Source organism: Thalassophryne amazonica, chromosome 2 (genome assembly GCF_902500255.1).
Source record: "Thalassophryne amazonica chromosome 2, fThaAma1.1, whole genome shotgun sequence".
NCBI lineage: Eukaryota > Metazoa > Chordata > Actinopteri > Batrachoidiformes > Batrachoididae > Thalassophryne > Thalassophryne amazonica.
The window spans coordinates 96330705-96351201 of NC_047104.1; the positions used below are offsets into that span (position 1 = coordinate 96330705).

Sequence of the window (20497 nt, forward strand, 5' to 3'; positions counted from 1 at the left end):
CAGCGCTAAAAATAACCAGAAAACGGTTCCAAACAAAAACTATTTATTATACACCTGTGTTTAAAAGTGTAAAAACATAAAAAAAACAACGTCCCTCTGGTGGAGTGATCCGCGGCTCGCTCTCCAGCGCCCGCAAGGATTAAAGCCGGCGCTCCTGGACTTCCTACCACCGCCAAACACCCCCCAGGTGGACACGACAAACTGATTCTCTGTGAAGCAAAGAGACGGTGAGGTAAATCAACAGATACAACTATATCTTCCAATAAACACACGCTGCCAGCAACACACTCAGGTCAGTGTCCTTTTTTTTTTTACTTTATGCAAATGAGCAGCCTCTCACAACAAGTGGAGGATCACTTATCCTTCACGCCACAGCAGTGAGAAGCAAACTATGCAATTCTCTTTACAATTCCAGTACACTGTGTAACAAAACACCAAGTTACTATCAACAAGTACTTAAACACTTAATTACCTTTCGTGTGTGCTGACAGCATGTGTCCTCACCCCTCCCTGCTTCACGGGCTCGATGTGTCAAACCCAGGCGCGGTCCTCAGCGTCTCACAAACGAACGTCACAAGGTCGAGTTCCCGGCAGTTCTGCTTGAATCACACATGACTTAAATGCAGAACGCCATCCAATTATCTGCTTCAAAACCACCCAGTTGTAATAATAATTTCCAATAATACGCCATCTACTTTTACAGACGTCCCAACTTCAGTGACAGTTTCTCCTGGCTAGTAAACATACTTATATGGTTCACTTCCCCTCAGGAGCAGTTGTCGGTGTAAGGTCAGATTCCACAGCTAACACAGGAAGAGATCAGTTTAGTGGGGTCCCCCATGAGCTTGTCCTTTGCTGTTTTAAAGGAAACGCTGTTTATCTCTCTTTTCTCTGTGCACAGTTCAGACATAGATTAGCTCTGTGATATCGGAGTGGAGTATCTGATTACTTGTCTCCTGACAAGTGGCGTGACATGGCTTGTCTCCTGAAGTCCATTCTAAAGCGTCCACGAACAGATTTCTGGACATTCTTGATTTTGAGGTCAAACTTTTCTTATCGTCCAAAAACATTTCCCTTTTTGTGTTATATCAGCATAAGTTGAGTGATTGTTATTCAACTGCGATATTTGCATGCATTAAGTTTATGCATGAGCTGTCCCTGGTTCCCAACCTGGGGTCTGTCACTCCTCAGGGGGCGCCCAAGATCACAGGGGCGGCCTGAGATTTTGCCTGCGCAGAGGTTGTCAAAATTAGAAGTGCATGTGTTAAATAAAGTCATAATAACACACTTATTGAACCACCAGAACTAGTTAACCTCCCCCCCTTTGATGAACTACAGATAAAAGGGGAAACACACGATAATTAAAGTTTCTTTGTGTTAAAGTTGATTTGGTTACTTTTTGTGAGGGATGCTTTCATCTGAGTCAAAAGTCAACAATAGCATTACTGGTTGTTTTCAAGAAAATCTTTAATTTGAAGAAATGGAACCTTTAGGGGTCATCAAGAATTTAATGCTGGAATCTGTTCTTCAGTTTGAGTGGTTCCGTAGCACCGAGTAATGGATAAATTTTGTTTTTGGTAACAATTTAGCTTCTGAGAAAATTCTCTAGGACTTTATCAATTCCATTTCAATTTATTTCATTTATATAGCACCAGGTCACATCAAAGCTGCCTCAAGGCGCTTCACACAAGTAAGGTCTAACTTTACCAGCCCCCAGAGCATGCACACATGCAACAGTGGTAAGGAAAAACTCCCTCTGACGATATTGAGGAAGAAACCTCAAGCAGACAAGACTGAAAGGGGTGACCCTCTGCTTATGCCATTCTAACAGTTACAAGATTTTTGCAGTTTTACAAAGCTGGAGAAACAGAAAAGAGGAAATCAAACAGTACAACTTTACAAAAGAAAGAATAGGGATGCACCGATCCCGATACCAATATCGGGTATCGGCCCGATCCCGTATGTACTTATACTTGTAATCATAAAACTGCTGTGATACTAGACACCCTATACTCCTTTACAGCAGCGTGCTGTCAACCTCTCAATACATTGTGTTTATATTGTGGGTTGATTGCGGCAGCCCATGAGAGGCGGAGGTCGGGGTTCAACGGAACTGCCTGCTTCGCCAAAGAAGCGTTTCATGCTGCGAGCTTTTCATCTGTTTTCTGCAGCGCAGCTCTGAGTTGAGAATAGTTGTTGTCTCTCAAAGCGCCGTGATGGGAGCACACTTGCACGGAGCTTTTTACTAAGAAATTTTTACGTTTTTTTTTTTTTTTCATTTAAAACTCTGCCGCTCCATGTGGGTCCTCGCTAAAAACAGCTGATGCGCACGCATTAACAACGCTTACTTTTTCCACCCAAATGCGCATAAAGTCTCTTTCTGGGGATGACATGACGTACAAAAATGCTGAAAGCCGTTAAACAAATTCCCTACCTCTCAATCTGGTCATGCTTTTTCCATAAATACACGTCAATTCTTCCTGCACAGATGTATAACCAGGGGCGAATCCAGGTGGAAGGGGGGGGGCGTGCTTCCCCCTCCACATCCCAAGATTAAAGGTCCAATTTTGAAGACAGTTTTTCATACTGCTACTACTGCAACAATTACAATGTTGAAAAAGAATTTAAATGTTAGAAAAATGTTAGAAAGTATTTAATAGTTACCTTTATCAACAATGTAGATTAGAAATTGTACATTTTACTGCTCAGTGCTGTCAGCAAAAATATGAGGTCAAGAAAGATATCTTTATTTTATTTTTTTATAAAGCAAGTATTTATGTTCATTGAAGTCAAGGAAGGGTGACTATAAAGTGAGTATTGGAAAAACTGGTTATCATTTTCATGTTGAGGTGGCAGGAGGGTGTTGTCAGCAGCTGCTGAAAGTACCTAATAAAGTAACCAGTGATCTAACTTAGTTACTTTTAAAATTGAGTAATCAGTAAAGTAAGTTACGTTTTCAAAGTCACTGTGGCAATGCTGGTGCTCACAGACATAAGTAAAATTACTGATGGACAGTTTCAGTTCAGTTATTGGTGTTGTATATTTTGTCGTGCTGAAGTCTACAGGTTACATTTCAGAGAGATGTCTGGCAGCGTCATGTTTGTTAAGAAACACATGGTTAATGTTAAAGCACAATTTGTTGTAGTCAGAAAGTGAAGTAACATGATTTAAGTGAAATGTTTGTAAATAAAAACAAAGCTAATATTGTAGCAGTCACAGTCAAAATCTAAAGAACAACTGATGAATAAAACATTTTCAAAGTCATCATAAAACTGTAATGGTATCATTAAGTATTTGTATCAGTACTCTGTATCGGCAAGTACCCAAATGTAAGTACTCATACTTGTATTCGGTCTGGGAAAAAGTGGTATCGGTGCATCCCTAGAAAAAAAGATTAATTTGATGAGAAGTCCACGCAGGTGTTTGCACCACAGATAGGGGTCATCCAGCAGTGCTCATGCCATTCAGTGGGCCTGTTCCCACGGCCGAGTCCATTCCACTTTCCATGTCCGTTTAAGAAACTATGCTTGTAAACCTTGTATCGTGCAAATAATTTCTCACAAAAAAATTAGAAAGCGACCAGCACTTCATGAATTATAGCATTACATCTACAAGATCATGAATGTATGGGCGTAATATATTGCAATGTGGGGGGCTGTATGTCAAGGGCGCAGAAGCAGAGAGAAAAACAGCAGTGCAAGGCGTTTCTCTTTCACCATCTTCATAGTTGTTCATTTGCCACAACATCAACTGAAATGAGTAAATTAGCATCTAATTGATCTTAGCCAGTCAGAAATACTTTCATGCAGACTGTGCTGTGAGCACCTGTATTTTCTGTCAAGAGTTTGTGCTTAGGGAGTTCCACTATTTCTCACTGCACGGTACATAAAAGTTGGCATTTTCTTCTCTACACTGGGTATTACAAAGAGAAATTTTAAAGCGGTTTTAATATGTTCCATGCATTCATTTTGTCAAAATAATTTTGAAGATGCACACACACACACACATGCAAATTATACAGTTAGTCAGCTAATCTTGTCAGCATTCTGGCCTGAGGTTTTACTTTTGGCTCTTTATTTGACCCACCTTGGAAAATAACCAGGTGTAAATTTTGTGGATGATAGAACTGTGGTTTTCAGCATTCACAATGCAAAAATCAGTATTGTGTCTCCAGAGCTAACTAGGCTGAGGCAGAGCAGGAGGCAGGCTGTGCTCATGACTACAGAGCGCCGTGACGCCACAGTGGACATGAACTCAACCTATCCCATGCCTCTGGGGGAGCACTTTCCAGGGAAACTTCACACAACATTTTCTGTCAAATAGTTTGAACTGTCATGCTGTTTGTTTGATCACCCGTGTCATCAAGGTGGCAATTGTTTCACTCTGTTAAATAACTAAGGATTGTCTGGGTCTGTTTGTGCACTTATGCAGGAGACTACATTCTTGAAACCAAGCCTAAGGAGATATCGGAGGCTCAGCGGCTAAACTACGAACAGGTAAGGCCTGCCTAATCACTATGGAATATTATTATTATTAAACAGGTGTGTGTATCCTGGTGTGTGCATAAGTAAGTTTCTGACTTTTCATTGTGTTTACGGAGCATAGGGCTTTTGGGATGAATACACTGTTCTGTATCTGACTTCACTGTGATGATTGACACTTGTCAGCACACAGGCATTTTGTGACTGTGGTTCTCTCTCAGCATTATTGATTTTTCTTTTTTTTTAATAATGATACACAGTGAAATCTACACTGCTGCAATGTGATGCACACATACAGTTGTGCTTAAAAATGTACATACCCTGGTAGTACTTTTGTTTTTTTTTACCTCCGCCAAGGAGGTTATGTTTTCGGTCGCGTTTGTTTGTTTGTCTGTCTGTCAGCAGGATAACTCAAAAATGGATTTTGATGAAATTTTGTGGAGTGGTTGGAAATGACAAGAGGAACAAGTAATTAAATTTTAGTGGTGATCCGGATCACGTTAGCATGTCTATGGCATTTTCAATGTTAAAAGTTAGCATTAAGCAGTTGCAGCTGTCATCACGTTCGGTTGCATTTGTTTTCAAATTGTAATATTTCTTAAATTTATTTTTGTTTATATATTAATAATCTAATGATTATTATATACAATTTTAGAGAAAGAGACAAAAAGAAATAGATCACTGTGCCAAGGAGGGAATCTCTTTAGGGTCAGTGACCCTATGGCTTTGTTTAGAGAAGTGTTTCATGAATGTTAAAAAATTCATATATTTGCAGTTTAGTTGAATAATAAATTGAATTTTGTCTCTTATTTGTTTTTGTGTATAAGCACTTGCAATATCAATATCAGTGCTCAGATGACAGTAGCTTCTGGGAAAGGTGCAAGTTGCAATAAACTGTGATGCCAAGCACTAAGGATACATGCTATCCCGTCACAGCAGATGAAACTTTTTTTACTACTGAGCAAACATCATTGTTAGACTTTTTTAGGTTCAATGATTCCATGGCGTGTAGATGTTATGGCGTCAGTGACCCCATGGCCTTGGCGGAGGTTTGCACTCTCTGAGTGCTTCTATTTTTTTATTTTTATTTATTTTATTTTTTTTTTGGCCATTTTTAAGAGAATATGAATTCTTGTAAAGCACCTGTAGAGGTGCTTTGCCCTCTACAGGTCGGTGGAGTGTCCTTGCGTCAAGTGGAGGAGTTTAAGTATCTCGGGGTCTTGTTCACGAGTGAGGGACGGATGGAGCGTGAGATCGATAGACGGATCGGTGCAGCGTCTGCAGTGATGCGGTCGCTGTATCGGACCATCGTGGTGAAGAGAGAGCTGAGTAGGGGGGCAAAGCTCTCGATTTACCGATCGATCTACGTTCCTATCATCACCTATGGTCATGAGAGTTGGCTCTTGACCAAAAGAACGAGGTCACGAGTACAAGCGGCCGAGATGAGTTTCCTCCGCAGGGTGGCTGGGCGCTCCCTTAGAGATAGGGTGAGGAGCTCGGTCACTCGGGAGGAGCTTGGAGTCGAGCCGCTGCTCCTCCACGTCGAAAGAAGTCAGTTGAGGTGGCTCGGGCATCTTTTCCGGATGCCCCCTGGACGCCTCGCTGGAGAAGTGTTCCGGGCATGTCCCATTGGGAGGAGGCCCCGGGGAAGACCCAGGACACGCTGGAGGGACTACATCTCTCGGCTGGCTTGGGAACGCCTTGGGGTTCCCCCGGAGGAGCTGGGGGAACCCATTATGGCACAAGTATACACTCTATTCAACTTTATTCATTCCATACAGTACCTAGTTCATTTAAACCGGCATGGTGTACATACTTCTAAACATTTGTTATTTTTTGAAAATAATGAACACAAAACCTTTTATTCAGTTTGGTAACTTTTAGCATTGTTAGCATGCAAAGCTAATTATGAGTAAAATAGCATATACTTTCCTTTATTCTTTACAAATGCAAGCCTAGATTTGATCTGTTTTGGCGAAAGAATATCCTTCTGCATTCTACTCCACTATGAAGCTAAGAGTGGTGATGCAAAATGCACAACTTGCACTTGCAACTTTGCACTGTTCCACTGCATACTTGCAAATTTGCATCTTGGTAACAGAGAAGGTCGGTGTGCCTTCCGTAATATGGAAATCAGAACTGAGCTGATTGCAAACCACATAAAACTGCATTTTAGCATTTTTCCACTGCTTCTATGGGTTATGTAAGATGCTCATTACTATGCCTACGGAACGACAGGAGTTGGAAGTGTCACATTGTGTTGTTTCACATGGCCCCGGATGCTTAGAGATGCATCGTTGTATTCAGCTCCGGGCTGTTACTGGGGCCGTGTGTGGCTCACCACAAGAGGAAGTTTGAGGTGGAACTCCAACTCCAGCTTCTGTTCCCCTACTTCCCCTTGTGTCTGCTGCTTGGCCATGGTGTGGGTGAAGCTCAGCCTCTCCTCCTTTGCATGTCAGTGCACCAGCACATCTGTGAATGATTTGAGGTCACACTTGTCCCCATTTAAAGAGGAGGGAAAAAATAAAATAACGTACAGTCTCTTTGCAGATGCTAACTGCTATGGACTTTCCAAATCTGAGCTGAAATAGGACCTCCTAAATAAGTCCTGTGGTGTCCTCAGTGTGCTCAGCTAAAGTAAGGGTGTAGCTCGGCTTTGTGTTTCATAGTTATTATGGCGGTCTGATTCTGGCCTGAGAGCATGGAGCTTCTGCCCGTGTGGATGTCTGCGTGTCCGTATTGGTAGCGTGCGTGGGTCTCAGGCGATATAAGAAGTCTGAAGGAGGGTCGGCTGCTGTGGGGAGGGTTTTGGGATGCTGGAGCAAGTCTGAAATTTATGTGCATGCAAAACAAAAAGCAGCCTCTTGCTCTTGACCTTTTACAAATTTAAAATGAAGTGAGCTGGCTTTTAAAAGAGGAGTACAAGTTGATGACAAAGCTGGTTCTATTTATAGATCTGTCTAAAAAACATTGTCACAGGAGTGTGTGAAGATTAAAATAGAAATCACTCAGCTGCTCTTTAGGTTTTGTTAAATATTTACTCAGAGGAGCCGAGTGAGAGTGTAATTTGGCTGTGCTTCTTTCTCAGCGGACCCATCTCACAGCACTCTAATTTGTTATTTTTATTTATTTATTTATTTTAAGTCTTTCATCCATGGAGGTTCTTCAGACATTGGAAGAAGTGGATTATAGTGGTTAAGATGCAGCTTTTATTAGACTGCTTCTGCAGTGGTGTTATCCACAGGAGTTGGCATTTTTATCACCATGCCAATTTGTTGTTGGAAAAGCAGATAAAAATTAAAAAGTTTGAATTACTCTTCAAGAAATCCATTTATTCTCTAATTCCTCTTCATCTAGTTAAGGGTCATGGAACCCATCCCAGCAGTATTGGGCGAGAGACGGGGTGGACAGGCACCTACTCTGTTGCAGGGCCGACACATACAGACAGATGCAGTCATTCTCACACCTGCAGTGTATAAAGTCACAGATTCACCTAAACTGCATGTCTTTGGAAGTGGGAAGAAGCCTGAGCACCCAGAGAGAACACATGCAAGCACAGGGAGAACATGCAAACTGCTCAGAGAAAGGAGCAGGTCGGAAGCAAACTTCTTGCTTTGACCCAACAGCGCTAACCACTAAGCCACCATGCTACCCATGATGAAGGTACGGTAATTCTTATGGAGGTGATGGACCAACATATAGATAAACTCATGAAAGGCCTCCTGATTATTACAAACTTCTCAACACACTACCACATCCCAAACAGGATTCATGAACACCAAGTTCACCACCTTGTGACAGGTCTTGGAGAAGGAGATTGTAACAAGATGCAGTCTCCCCCATCCTGTTCATCATGGGGAAGAACCTCCTTATTACAGCAGCTGCAGCGGAGGCCAGGGGATTGATGGCTGCAGCAGGAGGTAGGCAGCCCCCAGTATGAGGATTCATGGACAATATCATAACACTGAGAAACAAGCAGGTGAATGGCTGAGGAAGACTGACAGGTCAGGGCTGGCTGGCAAGTTCAAGTCTTGATTTAACAACATGGGCTGCTGCCAAGGCTGATGTGGCTGCTGACAGTCTACGAGACACCAATGAGAGAATGGAGAGGAGAATCAGCAAACATCCGAGGAACTGCCTCGGCATCCCTCCTAGCATCACAGCGGGGCACCAGGCCAGCTCCAGATCCCACTCTCATTTGTAGTGAAAGAGTTCAAGGTAGCCAAGTGCAGGGTAGCGATGTTGCTCAGAGTCTTCAGAAATGAACTGGTCAGCTGTGCTGGGGTAACAACAAGGACAGGCTGTAAGTGGACAGCAGACACTGCAGTAAGGCAGATTAAAAGCTTCCTTGAGATGAGAGACATTAATGGCAATCTCTACACCATGTGGCAGGTGCAGGGAACTTCCCATTTTCACCATTGGGGCAAGGTAAGTGTGGAGAAGAGGAGGGAAATGGTCCAGACAGATGTGCGGCAGCAGGTGGAAAAGCACGGAAGGCAAAGGCTGTCGAACTCGCAACCCGGGGAACTTGGGCCAAATGGTATCTCCCAAAAAGGAGAGTCTCACGGGCCAAACTCTGGAGGCTGGAATCATTCCACATAAGCTTCCTCCTGAGGTCAATGTATTACACACTCAAACCTCTGGTAAATTCTCCCCCTATCATCCACACAACACTGAGGCCTGACATAGTCATATGGTCAGAGCAGGTAAAGAAGGTCCTTGTGGAATTCCCTGTCCCTTGGGAAGAAGGCCATGATGAGGCCCATGAAAGGAAGAGCCTAAAATACCAAGACCTTGTCCATGAGTGCAGAGAAAAATGGTGGCAAACGTCACTGTTTCCCATGGAATTGGGGTATAGAGGGTTCCCATTGCAGTCTGGACGGAGCTCACTGCACTTGGAATATCAGGGAATGAGCAGAAGACAGCTGTGTGCAGGATTGTTGAGGCAGCAGAAAGCGCCTCTTGTTGGCTCTAGTAGAAGAGGGAGGAGGAGGACTGCAGGTCTGGAGTAGATGTGCAGTGATTTGGCCACCACTGCTGACCTACCACCTGGAGGGTACCGCAGTTAACGATGGAAAAGATTTGGTGAAAGTTAGGCTCCGCCTGACAACATCAGTTGCAGGCCAAAGGCCAAAAGTCATGTCAAGGAACTACTGCATTTGTGGCATCCTCAGATGTATTAACAGTGCAAAATTTACTGAAAACTACTCCTGCCAGTGATGCAGGCTGTAGACAAGGGTTTCATTCAAGCACTATCCACTTATAAATTTAGAGCTATCCACAAGGCAATACAGTTTCTATAATGAGTTGGAATGGCGCTGAGTCCAGAATGTCCAGTTTTTAGATGAAGAATTCAACCCTTTTATTTCCTGTCAATTACATAATTTTTTAATGTTAATTTACTGTCTTAATGTATTTCTAAATTGTTTAGGTTGTTATCATATACACACACTATTATTATTATTATCATACTTCTTATTCTTCTTCTTATTATCATAAGTATTATTTTATTTTATTGTTAACTTCTGTTTTGCCATTTGTCACTTTCTTGTGTCACCCATGTATTTTTAATGTGTTTACTGTTATATTATGTACTTACATTGAACTTAATAAATAAAATCATGCACACAGGCATACACGTACACAGACGCCACTTCGTTTTTAATATATAGATGATTTACTACCGCCTGCTGGAATGGCGTGTGAGTCTAGAATGCAATTACCAATATCCATTGTTCAGTGTAGTTAGCTAATATCCGTAGTTTCTCTAAAAATATTAGTCCTATCAACGTTCTGTTTTGGAGGCATTAATTCTTAACCTAAAATGCGTAAGCATACCAAACAGCAAATGTTAGCTCTCCCCAATTTGTCTGTGATCAAAGTTACACGCATGCATGCATGCATACATGCATACATGTACAAAGATGCCACTTTGTTTTTAATATATAGATGATTTAACACCTCCTGCTGGAATGGTGTGTAAGTCCAAAATGCAATTATCAATATCCATTATTCAGTGTAGTTAGCTAATATTTGTAGTTTCTCTAAAAATATTAGTCCTATCAATGTTCCATTTCGGCGGCGTTAATTCTTAACCTAAAATGCATAAGCATACCAAACAGCAAATGTTAGCTCTCTCCAGTTTATCTGTGATCAAAGTTACACACACACACATGCATGCATGCACGCATACATGTACACAGATGCCACTTCGTTTTTAATATATTGTGGTAAGCAAGAACGAAAACTGAGCCAGAGCTTTTTGTTGTTTCTGTATTCTGCCCCAAGCAGGTGCTTTTAATTTTACACACCCAGAAACAGACACAATAGCGGAAGACATCAAATACACTACAGTTCACACTCATGGTAACGGCAACATGACACTTGTACTTAAACTGACTAAATCAGTTTAACTACAAAAACACAATAAATCAATAACACTAAGAACACTTTCAACTAACATGAACCACAATAATAACATTTAAAACGCCAAACTACCATGGTGCAATGCAGCACAACATTCATTATTCACTGTTGTTAGTTAATATCCCTGATTTCTCCAAAAATATTAGTCCTATCAAACTTTCTGTTTTCACAGCATTCATCCTAGACCCAACTATACATAAGCATACCAAACGGCAAATGTCAGCTCTCCACAGTTTCTCTGTGATTGATGCCATACACAGGCACGCACACATACACACACAGAGGCCACTTGGCTATTATAATATAGATTTTTTTTTCAACGGTCCCCCCAAATGAACAAATTACTCCTCTGTCTAAAGCCATAGTATTTGAAAGGCTCAATCTTCATTGCTATGTGGATAGCTCTTAAGTTATTTTATTGCCTGCTATATCAAAGTGATGATGTTGTGAAAGTGTAGTGACACGGACCCACAACAGGGGGCGCAAATGAACGGCCAATAGATGAGCCAAAAAGTAACAATTTAATGTTGTGAAACGTGCACAACGAATATACAGACAACCTCAGAATATAATTACAGTCAAATCACAAAGGTGACGTGTGGGCAGGGTCGAGGATAGAAGACGTCTGTCCTGAGATGAACCGGAACCACACGATTTCCTCCGCCACCGAACCCAGAGAATACTGGAGCCGCCAAGTCCCGAATTCCCAGGTGATCACCGTCCCCGACTGTCGGATCTGGTACTGCTGGCGAGAACAAAGACAGTCAAGTGTGGGTGTGTGTACACCCAGTAACAATAACGGTGGGAATGCCACCTCCACCTCTCACTCAATATGCTGATGTGTTTGCAGTGATCCCTCAGAGAAAAAGAGTGCCGTCCTGCACTCACTCAGCTTCCACAAAACAAGGAACCGGTACGCCTGCAAACACTCACAATGTACAGATTACAGATAAACACAAAAAGGCTGAGGATATTACCTACAATGAAGTACGATATCTCGGCAACGAGGTGGAGATGACGTCTGGTCTTTATGGAGTGTGATGATGAAGAATGTGTGACAGCTGTCAGGAATTAATGAGTGACAGCTGTCACTCCCAGCTGTGTCCGTGGCGGCAGCGCCCTCTCGTGCCTGAAGCCCGCACTTCAGGCAGGGCGCCCTTTGGTGGTGGGCCAGCAGTACCTCTTCTGGCGGCCCACACAACAGGACCCCCCCCTCAACGGGCGCCTCCTGGCGCCCGACCAGGTTTGTCGGGGTGTCGGCGGTAGAAGTCGGCCAGGAGGGCCGGATCCAGGATGAAGCTCCTCTTCACCCAGGAGCGTTCTTCGGGTCCATACCCTTCCCAGTCCACCAGATAATGGAACCCCCGGCCCATTCGACGGACGTCCAGGAGCCGGCGCACAGTCCAAGCCGGCTCCCCATCAATGATCCGGGCAGGAGGCGGCGCCGGACCGGGAGCACAGAGGGGTGAGGTGTGGTGAGACTTGATCCTGGAAACATGGAACACCGGGTGGATCCGCAGTGAGGCCGGGAGCTGGAGCTTCACTGCGGCAGGGCTGAGGACCTTGAGGATTTTGAAGGGTCCAATGAACCTGTCCATCAGTTTTAGTGACTGTACTTGTAGAGGGATGTCCTTCGTCGACAACCACACCTCCTGCCCGGGCTGGTATGCAGGGGCCGGGGACCGCCGGCGGTCTGCATGGGTCTTGGCCCTCGTCCGGGCCTTCAACAAGGCAGAACGGGCGGTGCGCCACACCTGACGGCACCTCCGAAGGTGGGCCCGGACCGAGGGCACACCGACCTCTCCCTCCACCACGGGAAATAATGGGGGCTGGTACCCCAAACACACCTCAAATGGGGAGAGGCCGGTGGCAGAAGACACCTGGCTGTTATGCGCATACTCGATCCAGGCCAGATGGTTACTCCAGGCCGTCGGGTGCGCGGATGTTACGCAGCGGAGGGTCTGTTCCAGTTCTTGGTTGGCCCGCTCTGCCTGTCCATTCGTCTGTGGATGGTACCCGGACGAGAGGCTCACGGTGGCCCCCAGTTCCCTGCAGAAGCTCCTCCAGACGTGTGAGGAGAACTGGGGACCACGATCTGAGACGATGTCGGTGGGTATCCCATGCAGACGGACGACGTGGTGGACCAGGAGGTCTGCTGTCTCCTGGGCTGTTGGGAGCTTCGGGAGGGCCACGAAGTGGGCCGCCTTGGAGAATCGGTCCACTATCGTGAAAATGGTGGTGTTGCCCTGGGACGGCGGGAGGCCCATGACGAAATCCAGGCCGATGTGGGACCAGGGGCGATGAGGCACGGGTAACGGCTGAAGAAGTCCTTGGGACCTTTTATGGTCTGCCTTGCCCCTGGCACAGGTGGTGCAGGCCTGGATATATTCCCGGACGTCGGCCTCCATAGACGCCCACCAGAAGCGCTGCCGGACAACTGCCACGGTCCTTCGCACCCCTGGATGACAGGAGAGCTTGGAACCGTGACAGAAGTCCAAGACTGCAGCTCTGGCCTCTGGTGGGACGTACAAACGGTTCTTCGGACCGGTTCCGGGGTCCGGGCTCCGTGCCAGGGCCTCCCGGACGGTCTTCTCCACGTCCCAGGTGAGGGTGGCCACGATAGTGGACTCCGGGATGATGGGCACCGGTGGATCCGACAGCACCGTTTTGACTTCATCTTCGTGTACCCGGGACAAGGCATCCGATCTCTGGTTCTTGGTCACGGGGTGATAGGTGATCCGGAAGTCAAAACGTCCGAAGAACAGTGACCAGCGGGCTTGCCTGGGGTTCAGCCGCTTGGCGGTCCTGATATACTCCAGGTTCCGATGGTCAGTGAAAACCGTGAATGGCACAGACGCTCCCTCCAACAGGTGTCTCCACTCCTCAAGAGCCTCTTTCACTGCAAGGAGTTCTCGATTGCCGACGTCATAGTTCCGTTCAGCTGGGGTCAACCTGCGAGAAAAGTAGGCACACAGGTGAAGAACCTTATCGGTCTCTCCGCTCTGGGATAGCACGGCTCCTATCCCTGAGTCAGAGGCGTCCACTTCAACCACGAACTGGCGGCTAGGATCGGGCTGCACCAAAACTGGCGCAGTAGAGAACCGTCGTTTCAACTCCTTGAACGCGGCTTCGCACCGATCCGACCAGGTGAAGGGGACTTTTGGAGAGGTCAGGGCTGTCAGGGGGCTAACTACTTGACTGTAGCCCTTAATGAACCTCCTATAGAAATTAGCGAAGACGAGGAACTGTTGCAGCTTCCTACGGCTTGTTGGTTGGGGCCAATCTCTCACCGCCGCAACCTTGGCCGGATCAGGGGCGACGGAGTTAGAGGAGATGATAAACCCCAGGAAGGACAAAGACGTGCGGTGAAACTCGCACTTCTCGCCCTTCACAAACAGTCGGTTCTCTAATAACCGCTGCAGGACCTGATGTACATGCTGGACATGGGTCTCAGGGTCCGGAGAAAAGATGAGAATATCGTCCAGATATACGAAGACGAATCGGTGCAGGAAGTCCCGCAAGACGTCGTTAACCAAGGCTTGGAACGTCGCGGGGGCGTTGGTGAGGCCGAACGGCATGACCAGGTACTCAAAGTGACCTAACGGGGTGTTAAATGCCGTCTTCCATTCGTCTCCCTTCCGGATCCGAACCAGGTGATACGCATTTCTAAGATCCAGCTTAGTAAAGATTTTGGCTCCATGCAGGGGGGTGAACACGGAATCCAACAATGGCAACGGGTATCGGTTGCGAACCGTAATCTCATTCAGCCCCCTGAAATCAATGCATGGATGGAGTCCGCCATCTTTCTTGCCCACAAAAAAGAAACCTGCCCCCATCGGGGAGGTGGAGTTCCGGATCAGCCCGGCAGCTAATGAGTCCCGGATGTAGGTCTCCATTGATTCGCGCTCAGGTCGTGAGAGGTTGTACAGCCTGCTGGACGGAAACTCAGCGCCTGGAACCAAATCAATGGCACAATCGTGCGGGGGAAGGGTGAGTGCCAGATCCTTGCTGAAGACGTCAGCAAGATCGTGGTACTCAACCGGCACTGCCGTCAGATTGGGAGGGACTTTGACCTCCTCCTTAGCCTGTAAACCGGGGGGAACCGAGGATCCTAAACACACCCGATGGCAGGTTTCGCTCCACTGAACCACCACCCCAGACGGCCAATCAATCCGGGGATTGTGCTTCAACATCCATGGGAAGCCCAAAATCACGCGGGAGGTAGAAGGAGTTACAAAAAACTCAATCTCCTCCCGATGGTTTCCAGACACCACCAGAGTTACTGGTTGTGTCTTGTGTGTGACTAAAGGGAGGAGGGTGCCATCTAGTGCCCGCACCTGCACTGGCGAAGGAAGCGCCACCAGAGGGAGCCCTACCTCCCTTGCCCATCTGCTGTCTAGCAGACTCCCTTCTGACCCCATGTCCACCAGTGCTGGGGCTTGAAGGGTTAAATCCCCACTCAGGATTGTAACTGGGAGTCGTGTGGCAATCTGTGTGTGTCTCACTTGAATGTTATGACCCCCCCTTAGCCCAGTCTCTAAGGGCGAGTGTTGTTTTGGCCGTTTGGGGCAGTTTTTCTGTGTGCTCAGTTGAGCTGCAGAGAAAACACTCTCCACGGATCAGCCTCCTCATTTTGGCCCTGTGCATTTCTCTAACGTCAGCAGGGGGAGCTGTTGCCCCACGGAGCGCTGTGGAGCGTGGGGAGGGCGGCGCCTTTTCGAACCCGGAAGGGAGAGGGGCGGCGCGTATCCGGTCACGTCCTTCGCCTCGCTCCCGACGGCGTTCCTCCAACCGATTGTCTAACCGTATAACGAGATCGATAAGCCCATCTAAATCCCGCGGTTCCTCCTTAGCTACCAGCTGCTCCTTCAGAACCAACGACAGTCCATTTATGAAGGCGGCGCGAAGCGCAACGTTATTCCAGCCGGACCTCGCAGCCGCGATGCGGAAGTCGACTGCATAAGCGGCTGCGCTCTCGCGTCCCTGTCTCATTGACAGCAGCACTGTTGAAGCGGTCTCTCCTCTGTTAGGGTGATCAAACACAGTTCTGAACTCCCCCACAAACCCAGTGTATGCTGATAACAACCGTGAGTTCTGTTCCCAGAGCGCCGTAGCTCAGGCGCGTGCTTTACCCCGAAGCAGAGCAATCACATAAGCTATTTTACTAGCATCTGACGCGTATATGACGGGACGTTGTGCGAAGACGAGCGAACACTGCATAAGAAAGTCCGCGCACGTCTCCACACAACCTCCGTACGGCTCAGGAGGGCTTATGTATGCTTCAGGGGATGGTGGGAGGGGTTGTTGAACCACCACTGGAACATTTATATCCTGCACAGGGTCGGCAGGAGGACGAGCTGCAGCAGCGCCCTGAGCGCTCGCCGCCATCTGTGCGGAGAGAGCCTCCACTCTGCGGTTCAGGAGGATGTTTTGCTCGGTCATTTGATCCAACCGAGCCGTAAAGGCGGTGAGAATGTGCTGCAGCTCACCAATCATGTCTCCTGCAGACGCCTGCGCTCCCTGCTCTCCCATTGGTCGTTCAACAACCGGGTGACGCCCCTCGGAGTCCATGACGCTGGCCGAGATATCCTGTTGTGAAAGTGTAGTGACACGGACCCACAACAGGGGGCGCAAATGAACGGCCAATAGATGAGCCAAAAAGTAACAATTTAATGTTGTGAAACATGCGCAACGAATATACAGACAACCTCAGAATATAATTACAGTCAAATCACAAAGGTGACGTGTGGGCAGGGTCGAGGATAGAAGACGTCTGTCCTGAGATGAACCGGAACCACACGATTTCCTCCGCCACCGAACCCAGAGAATACTGGAGCCGCCAAGTCCCGAATTCCCAGGTGATCACCGTCCCCGACTGTCGGATCTGGTACTGCTGGCGAGAACAAAGACAGTCAAGTGTGGGTGTGTGTACACCCAGTAACAATAACGGTGGGAATGCCACCTCCACCTCTCACTCAATATGCTGATGTGTTTGCAGTGATCCCTCAGAGAAAAAGAGTGCCGTCCTGCACTCACTCAGCTTCCACAAAACAAGGAACCGGTACGCCTGCAAACACTCACAATGTACAGATTACAGATAAACACAAAAAGGCTGAGGATATTACCTACAATGAAGTACGATATCTCGGCAACGAGGTGGAGATGACGTCTGGTCTTTATGGAGTGTGATGATGAAGAATGTGTGACAGCTGTCAGGAATTAATGAGTGACAGCTGTCACTCCCGGCTGTGTCCGTGGCGGCAGCGCCCTCTCGTGCCTGAAGCCCGCACTTCAGGCAGGGCGCCCTTTGGTGGTGGGCCAGCAGTACCTCTTCTGGCGGCCCACACAACAGATGAAGGACCTTGATCAAGGAGTAGGCCACAAAGCCCCTACACCCAACCATCACAGGAAGGCACCTGACCTTCCACCCAGCTCACTGACCTTGAAAAACCAATCCTCTATTTTTAGTAAGCTTCCTCTTCCAGACGGTTCCCCACAGAACTGTGTCAGCTCCTTACAGTTGCATGTCTGGACAAACCACCTTCCAAACATCTGGTTGATGCTCCTTGTTGTCCCATTGTAACTTCCCTGCATGATCTTAGCCTTTCACCTGTTCACCTCGCCTCTTGCTGAGCCAGCTAATGCTTCTCACTCACCATGATAGCCCTTATATTTGAAGTTTCAAAGAAATCATGGCTAAGACCACCCTTGTGTTTCTACACCCACTAGGCTTTTGTAACATATTCCTGCCCCGGCTTGTTGACTTCATTGATCCTCATCACCTTGCGCTCCCTCTCCAAATACTTGAACAGTGTTGTGAGAAAATGTGGTTTTCCCTGATCATCAGGCTCTTTGGTAGCCATCTGCTCACTTTCCATTCCAGGGTCCATGCTGTTGAGTTTGATATCTTGTAAACAAGAAGTGGTCAAAGGATCCCAGGGAGAATGCCAAACTGAACTACCCAAGCCTGCAACTTCCTTAGTACACCACAGCAGTCTATGGCTTTTAGTCATCTTTCATCTCTCTTAACGTCCGTCAGTGAACTACCAGACACCTTCCCCAAAGAATTTACCAGTTTGTCTGAGACTCTTCAATTATTTGTTGCTGCTATACTGAATCTGTGTTGACTGCGATTTTGTCATTCTTTAGTACCAACATCATTGTCTTGCTTTGCTTGAAATGCAGCAATGGCCAATGCAGTAACTTTTTATAACCCTGAACGATCCAATGACGGCCTGGAACAGATCCTGTGGTGACAACCAGATCATCGATAAACATCCTTATAGGCGGGTGGCATTGATACTAATCAGTGACATTATCAACTTTAGGATAGTCACACAATATAATTATTCAGTTTAATCTTTAATAAATGGTAAATGGACTGCATTTATATAGCGCTTTTCCATCTGCATCAGAGGCTCAAAGCGCTTTACAATAATGCCTCACATTCACCCCAATGTGAGGCTGCTGCCATACAAGGCGCCCACTACACCCCAGGAGCAACTAGGGGATTAAGGACCTTGCGCAAGGGCCCTTAGTGATTTTCCGGTCAGGCTGGGATTTGAACTGAAGATCCTCTGGTCTCAAGCCCAATGCTTTAACCACTAGACCATCACCTCCCCTCCCACACAGTAGACATAATGTGTGGCAGGGAACAGTCAGTGCCAAATCATGAAATTATAATTGACAAGAAATTACTGACTGCTAACTCGAAATATTGAGTGTTTTGAAACCTGTATTGAACAATGTTCCTGAATCTGTATCAAAAGAAAGACATCACAAAGGCAATTGCTAGATGAGATATACCAAAAAAAAAAGAAAAGGAAATAATACTATATTTAATACCCAGGTCTCTATTCTATATTACTTTATTTTTAAAAGATTGTCATTTTTATGGCATTTTTCTTCATGATTTTTAAAAAAATCATGCCTGAAATTCTTTGCACAGTATATTGAGGAGTGACGTGCACTTGGTTTAATGACATTATCTTCTAGTCTGTGGGCTGTAACAACATCAAATAGTCAACTGACGTTTCCCCTTCATGGGTAACTGGCACAATGGAATGATGTATTTTTGTTCTACAGTGATTCATTTTAGGCTTTTTTTAGGTTTCTAGAATTACTGAATATAATTTTGAATATCTGTGCACACAGACACATGAAACATGCTTTTTCATGCAATAAAACAAATACACTTGTATGCAAAAGTTTGGGCACCCCTGATGATTTCCATGATTTTCCTTTATAAATCATTGGTTGTTTGGATCAGCAATTTCAGTTAAATATATCATATTGCAGACAAACACGGTGGCATTTGAGCCTGTAACAGCCTCTAAATGCTTCCTATAGCTTCCAATGAGAGTCTGGATTCTGGATGAAGGTATTTTGGATCATTCTTCTTTACAAAAAATCTCAGGTTTGTTGGTTTCTGAGCATGGACAGCTCACTTAAAATCACACCACAGATTTTCAATAATATTCAGGTCTGGGGACTGAGATGGCCATTCCAGAATATTGTACTTGTTCCTCTGCATGAATGTCTTAGTAGATTTTGAGCAGTGTTTAGGGTCGTTGTCTTGTTGAAAGATCCAGCCCCGGCACAACTTCAGCTTTGTCACTGATTCATGAACATTGTTCTCAAGAATCTGCTGATATTGACTGGAATCCATGTGACCATCAACTTTAACAAGATTCCCAGTACCTGCACTGGCCACACAGCATGATGGAACCACCTCCTAATTTTACTGTAGGTTGTAAGCATTTTTCTTGGTTACTGTGTTCTTTTTCAGCCACGCATACCGCCTCGTGTTATGTTCAAATAACTCAATTTTAGTTTCATCAGTCCACAGCACCTTATTCCAAAATGAAGCTGGCTTGTCCAAATGTGCTTTAGCAGGGTTCTGGCTAGTGCAAACGTGCGTTACGGCCCGTTACGCTATAATTTTGGACCATTACGCTTATTTTGGACCGTTACGATTTTCAATACAGCGTCTGTAATCAACCGTTTCTGCAGCGCAACTCCAGTTTGAAGCGTGAATCAAAGCAATGCTTCGATTCAATGGCTCGTGGCTCTTTGATTCGCTGCTCTTCAGAAGCGGTAAGTCCGCTTCTTAACCCCTCTGAAAGCCATTAAAATATCACGAGTCACTTTTGTGTGGATTAAAGTCACTAACTGGGACTATTGTCTTGTTGCAGTCGAGAAACGAGAATCGTCCTCCATTTTATCACAGCTTTAAAAACTGCGCTGCTCTCTGCAGAGTCCACTCGGAATTAATAACTTCAAAACGAATCGCCGCTTTAAATACAATGACACCTCTTACAAATGTTGCAATACAGACAAAACTACAATCGACTAAAACATTTTTTCCTCCCAAAATGAGACGTCTTGCATTCTTTATAAACCTGACCTGAAGCACATCTGCAAGAGCTGCAGCTCATAGGTATGGAAAGACATTTATACCAATAATAATGTCTGAAAGGAAATGCTTTTGACAAAAACTATAACAGATTTTATTTCTGGTTATGTCCAGAGTTTAAGGATCCAGTAACCAATTTCATGTTTATTTACTTTAAGACTCAATAAAATGTTAT

At 45.8% G+C, this 20497-nt stretch overlaps 1 protein-coding gene across 2 annotated transcripts in view; it reads left to right on the forward strand.

Annotated features, from left to right (window-relative positions):
• mindy2 (MINDY lysine 48 deubiquitinase 2) overlaps window positions 1–20497 on the forward strand; it is a 65854-nt gene that overhangs the window by 11033 nt on the left and 34324 nt on the right. For both annotated transcript variants that reach the window (XM_034190101.1, XM_034190109.1), the window contains exon 3: window positions 4432–4496. In XM_034190101.1, coding sequence (XP_034045992.1) covers window positions 4432–4496 — 65 coding nt within the window. The remainder of the gene's footprint in view (window positions 1–4431; window positions 4497–20497) is intronic.